Here is a 6,599-nt window from a genome sequence, read left to right as displayed (position 1 = left end):
CGCTAGGCCGTCCTCCCAGCTGTCACCTGGGACTGAGGCCAGACAATGCTAGCATTGTGCTCTGTCAGACCGACACATTTTCACACCGAATGAAGCAGTTCCATAGCACAGAATTCACACACAAGCTGAAAACCTCAATGTATCAAAAATCTGAGATTAAGAAATAGAGTACTGCTGAAATTGCTGCATGGTTTTGATCTATAGACAATAAAAAAAAGACACAGAGGGCCTTTCAGTCAAGTAATTTATTTATCCCTTTTCACAGATGTACTGTAACAAATGGTGAAGCTGTATGAAACAATTAAGGTCAATCCAAAAATATGACTACGGCAGTGTGGGTATTCCATACAAAAGATCTTACAAAAAACACATTTGTGTCATGTTAAGATGATGGATGTGCAATTATGCGCATATAATAAAAACAAAACATGAACGTAGAATGGCTCAGTGCTGGGGTGAGTCATCTGGTCATCGTCTGTGGGGATGTTATTCTTTCTCATATGTACGAATAGCCTGGACATCTTCAAAAGTCAAGGTCTGGGGGGAAAAAAGTTCGGAGTTAGCACGTGAAGCGATTCATGGCAATATTAATATCACTCACTCACTCACTCACTCACTCACTCACTCACTCCAGGATACAAAATGATGCAAGCTTTAACTTAGTATATGACATTTATCAAGTCACAGATCAGTCTATCGAGTTGTACTGACATCTATCTCACCATGATCATTTTCCCATCCTTGATTTCTCGGACAAACTTTGTCTCCTTGCCTTCCCACTTCTGCACATGCACCAGCTTGTCTCCTTCCATGGTCAGAGTGGACTGCAAGCAGAGGTCAAAGCAGTTCTTTTACAACTATGAATACCAAGTATGACTATTGCAACTGATTATTGATCGATACACTCTAGCAGTGTTTCATATCCATGCTAGATCATTAGCCTACTTATGCTCATGCTTGACCACTTGAAGAATGTCAGATCTAGGTGTTAGGATGTGCAGAGACCTTCCAGTGCTCTAGAGAAGACAGAGCGTCCAGTGCAGATGATGTCAGCTACATACCTTGACGTTGCGGTCATCCGCAGTAGTCTCGTCAAACTCCTCTCCCAGTTTGAAGGATATCTCAGTGTTTTTGAACGTGCTCAGAGTCTTCAGAACCACTTTGTCTCCGTCCTGACTGAAGACAATGGTCGGTTTGGTGACGTTGCCCACTTGCCTGGTAGCAAAACTAACACCTGTAAAACATAGGCTATTTAAATGCAAACCTTTGAGGCTGACGATGGACATCTCTATAACTGTTAAAGTGAAGGACCATGCTTGACAAGGATAACCTTATCAACCTGCAAGATAAATTATATATATATATAGTTTTTATTTTATTTTTATATTTTGCAAGTTGGTAAGGTTAGATGCATCCCTCAATCAAATCAATCAATCAAACAATCAATCAATCTTTAGACTCACCAAGTGCCTTCATGTATTCATCAAAGTTCTGACTGTCTATCAGTTTCCATGTGGCGCAGAAAGCATCAACCATTTTGACAGTGCGGTTGTTCGACTCAAGCTGATATTTCAGTTCAGTGTTGATATGTCGCCTCAGGTCCTGAGTCCAGCCGCCTCGCTAACGGCATGCCTTTCATACTGATACACTAGGGGGGAGGCGGGGCTTCTCAACAGTCTGAGTTTGTGTAATCCCATTGGAGGATTTGGCACACTACCTGAGCTCATTGGTCAACAGATATTGAGAACAGGGGTGGGCTCAATCTGAAAACGATGTGCACTGTTTCTGGATTGAAAGACACGTTTTATGTTACCCAACCAGTAGGGTGTTCCATTACAATAAACGTTTTGCTTTGTTTTGTTGGGGCTGAGCTCCCCCCAGGGGCCTCATTTATCATTGAGGTACGCCTTCTTTTACACGGTCTTTTCCGCGATTTCAGGCGTACGCCATTCCCCCCCCCCCACATTGCGATTTATCAAGCCGAAAGGGCGAAAATTTAGTCGCCTTTCTACGCGCTTTTGTAGGACACCTCTCAACTTGTCCTACCGATTTACACGGTGTTCTACGCCCTTTTTGAACACAGGGGGAACTGGCGACGCAGGTGGTGCGTCGGTGAATTACTATGTTTGACGGAGAGAATAAGAGCGACAGTTCATGAACGCACAATCATGTAGGCTAATAGCCCAATTCAGCACCAACATATATCGCAATGCAAGATTAGACGTGTCCTCTAACCGGCTCATTAATGGTCCGATATGGATTTGTTCCCCAAACTGAACCTATGCGCTGTCCCAAACCTTTCCGCGCTATATGTCACACACCTAATGCAGGCACTCCATCAAACGGCAATAATTGACCAATTAGATTGTCATTAATATGTGATCATGTGGACCTGTTTGCTGTTTGGTAAGCATATAAATGACAGTCCTCCTGTGCGTAATGCGAGCCTAAATGAATCCGGCGCTACTCGGCCTACTGGCCGAGATAGAACTCCAAAGAGGTGACGGCGATGGCGACTGCACCCACATAAGGGTACCATCAGTGAATTAATACGTCTATGGGAATCGCAAAAATGTGCACACTATAAATACCCAAATCATATGTGACGCCGACATGCTCATCACAAGTGTAGTGGCACGGTGGCCTGGCTCCACGCATGACTCATTCACCCTGGCGCACAGCAGGGTAGGGGCTAGACTGGAGGCAGGCGCTGCGCGTGACGGCTGGCTTGTTGGTGTGTGCATAGCCAAGATACATATTCTTTGTCTTTTTTACTTTAATCTTTATTAGCATTTTCCATCCATACAACGACAATACAATAAAACATAAAAACTTACAATAACAGCTTATGGGTACTTCCATCCATGCAGCTTTTTTTTCTTACTCAAATATGACCATTTTAATACTAGTGGTATCATCACACTTCCTTCTATAATCCATCCATTTTTCCCATCTCCCTTCAAACTTTCCTTCCTGCATCCTCAATGCATAAATAAATCTCATAAATCTCCTCCACAACACCCACCACTGCTCCTTGGTTGGGGGTTCCACCTTATACCAAGCCCTCATTATTGTCTTTTTACTAGCAACCAATAGTACTTTCACTAGGTATCTGTCCCCTCCTTGTACATCATTCTGTTATGTTTGCCAAGATGTATATTCAAAGCTGATAAGAATGAGAACCAGTCAAGACCCCACCACAAAATGAGGACCCAAGCCCTCAGCCCCCTCCCCGTCATGAGGTTTACCAGCGGGGCCAAAGGGCCCACACTGAGCTCATGCGCCAGCTATGAAGACACAAACAAGTAAGGTTCACATTTCTACCATTTTATTGTCTGTTGGTGGGTGACTGTGTGAGGTGTGTGAGTGCGTTTGTGAGTGAATGTGTGAGGTCCGTGAGTGTGGTAGTGAGTGACTGTGTGAGGTCCTTGAGTGTGGTAGTGAGTGACTGTGTGAGGTCCTTGAGTGTGGTAGTGAGTGACTGTGTGAGGTCCGTGAGTGTGGTAGTGAGTGACAGTGTGAGGTCCGTGACAGCATGTGTGAGGGAATGAAGTGCAATGAGGATGTCCTGTTGGCTCTGGTGGTGTAGTGTGGTGACCTCCACCAACTGCTGCACAACTGCCCCACAACTGCCCCAATCCCTTCTGCCATTTCCCTCTGGGCCTCTAGGGTCATGAGCCTCCAGCACAGCGTCTGAGAGGAAGCCCAGCCCTCAGGGACCCTTGAGGCAGGGACGCTGGCAGCCGGAGGTGGTGGCGTGGGCGGTGGAGACGGGAGACGGAGGCGCTGGAGGTGGAGGCCGGTGTGCTGGAGGTGGAGGCACTGGAGGTCGTGGCGCTGGATGTAGAGGCTGCAACCGGCGGGGGCACGACCGTCAGGTCAAGGACCACTGCAGACTCCCCCTCCTCTGAGTCCCACCCCACGTCAGAGTCTGGAGAAACAATTTCAGTCATTTTCTTTGAAAATTTTTTCGTTTGTCTGTTAACTTGATTATGCATTAAACATTTTATTGTGTAGCCATATTCAATTGATATGTTTTTCTGTTGGCAGCCAAATAAATGCTTAAGTGTGATTTACCAGGTGATTTAGATGAGAGTCTTAATTTCCCAGCGGGGAAAATGTTTAATGTGGTCTAACATTATGAAGTGGTGGTCCTAAATCAATCATAGCCTACCACAGAATGTGTGGAATGTTTGCTTTCCTCACAGCCACATGATACAGAATGTCCGTGTAGCCTACGCCACATACAGGATGCACGAAACGTACAGTAGGCTACCTAAACTGTAGGAGCAATCAGACAAATGTAGGCTCGTACAAATAGCTTACCTTCCGAAGATGATTTGTTTCCTCGCGTGGACCTCACCAACAAGCACATGCACCTCCGTCTCCGAAAAGTTTCTCTTCTTTCCGCGTTTTTCCATAAACGTATTTGTCTTTCCTATGCTCCACGCTATATTATGTCGGTTCCTTCCGGGGTATCCACGTTGTGCGCTGTCATAGTTTTAACCATATATGGTTGAATTTGGGCGTGGAGAGGGCGGAACACGGGGCGCGTGCGCGTACGCTCTCTTCCCCGCCAGTCTCGGATTTCTCGTGCAGGAAAGGGCGTACGACATTTTTGATAGATCCGAAAAGCGTGTAAATATTCTCGTCGTACGCTACATTTCGCATTTTCCGCGTTTTCGTCGTACGCCCTCTTTTACACCAGAATTTACACGCTCTTTGATAAATGAGGCCCCAGGGCTTTAAGCACAGCTTTTGTATGGCTTTTAATTTGGGCGCTGCAGAGTGAGACCCTGTCGGCTTCCGAAATTGAAATAAATGAATAAAATTATATAAAATTTGTAATCAAATAAGCTTATTAATTCTCAATATATGCTGTCTAATAGCCTATGCCATGCAGTTGGCTACATAATCAAACATATCTTTATTACAAGAACAATCAACCAGTAACATTTTTAGATTTTTTCTTTTAAAAATAAGCACATTTGAATTTTCAGAAAATAGCAAAGACTAGGGATGCACTGATGTATCGGCCGAACATCGGCATCGGCCGATGTTGGCCTCGGCATCGGCCGATGTTGGCCTTGTTGACTGCCATCGGCACATCGGCAAATAAAATGACATTCACCGATGGGAGTGGCCGATGTTATGTCGCAACAATTATGTCTTTTTTTGTTGCAAAACGTAGCCTACCCAGCTGCAGATTCAGAGAAGATCCGTGAAGTAACGCCGCAAACGCACGTGTAGTTTGCTTTCAAATTAAAGTGAAATAAAAATCGGCTTTTGGAACCAAACACTTCATTTCTTTGTTTCCCTGGCACAAAAGGGGGAATACAAATTAAATTGCTGAATTGTTATTTTAAACATGGCATCGGTCCAGAATTTTGCAATCGGTGCATCCCTAGCAAAGACCTAATAAAAGTAATTTTAAAATGTATTAAGAAATTCATAGCCTATAGGAGGCTTTTCAATGTATCTCAGCCCCCCAATTCGTATTTCATAAGCCATTTTCTCATCCTTGATTCTTTCCAGATAATCAATCTGATTTCCCGAGGCAGACACGGGTAGCCTATAGCCTATGAAGGCTAAGACTTTTTTTTAGTTGATGAGGGATGGCCCGCTCCACTATCTCTCCTCTTGAACGAGCCTTCTGGCATTGGACTCTGCCAGTAGGCTAGTCCTGAGCTCGCCTGTACTGAGACTACACACTCGTACATCTAACACACCATCACTTCAGCCCCGGCACCATCACTTCAGCCCCGGCTCTAGAGGCTGCCTTCAGTTTTTATGCCCCCAGGCCCTGGAATACCCTCACAGAATTTAAGGCATAAGAATGGCTGAAACTGTGGGAACTTTTAAGCGAGATCTTAAGACATAGCCTACCTTTTCAATCTCGTTTTTATCATGTAGTTTTACCTGTTTTAACTAAAATGTGTTTATTTTATACTCCCTTTTAATGTTTTTACTGTTTCTTCTCTTTTACTATATGATCTGTGTTGGAGTTTCGCCCCAAGCCGCGCCCCGAGCTCCTCTGTTTTCCATCGGAAATCAGCCACTTCTATCAGCCGCAGCCGGCCCCGTTACGGGGAGACGCCGAGATCTGCGCTCAGTGCTTGAACGTAGCCTACCGATAACCATGCGAACCCCTTCGCGCCACTTCGTTCATTCCCGCGACGTCCGCGTATGTTCTCCCTGGACCTCTGCCACGGAGGGCATGGGGCGTGTTATGTACATGCTACAGCTATAATAAATAATCCCGAGGGATTGACGTTTGCATTTGTGTTTATGTTATGTACACTGGATGCTCTAGATTGAGTCATTCAGGTGTCGGATGGCTTGCGAGAAGAAGTGTTCCATCCTCCAGGGGCAGCCATCGTTCATGGCGCCCGAGGACCAAGTCCTGGTCAGGGACCGGACGGAGTGAAGAGCATCTATTTTTTTCAGGAGAACATGCAAAGTCCAGCTGTGAGGCGACTGTACAAGGCAGGTATAATGCACGTAAGCGACTTTGGGGTTCAGTGTCTCGCTCAAGGACACTTCCAAACGAACCGGGGACTTTGCGATCCCCAACCGGCCGCTCTACCTCCCGAGCTAGG

At 45.5% G+C, this 6,599-nt stretch overlaps 1 protein-coding gene across 1 annotated transcript; it reads right to left on the bottom strand.

The window, feature by feature from the left end:
• Positions 1–486: 486 nt before the first annotated feature.
• On the bottom strand, positions 487–1,536 carry fabp7a (fatty acid binding protein 7, brain, a; the record flags this gene model as incomplete). Its single annotated transcript, XM_084451051.1, has 4 exons — positions 487–537; positions 723–824; positions 1,062–1,234; positions 1,464–1,536. The coding sequence occupies 4 exons, from the start codon at positions 1,534–1,536 to the stop codon at positions 487–489; spliced, it is 399 nt and encodes a 132-aa protein (XP_084307177.1).
• Positions 1,537–6,599: the final 5,063 nt, after the last annotated feature.

The sequence above is a fragment of the Borostomias antarcticus genome (genome assembly GCF_949987555.1).
Source record: "Borostomias antarcticus genome assembly, chromosome: 16".
NCBI classification, from domain to species: Eukaryota; Metazoa; Chordata; class Actinopteri; order Stomiiformes; family Stomiidae; genus Borostomias; species Borostomias antarcticus.
The sequence above is the reverse complement of the archived record's forward strand: the minus strand, read 5'-3'. Positions and strand labels throughout refer to the sequence as shown.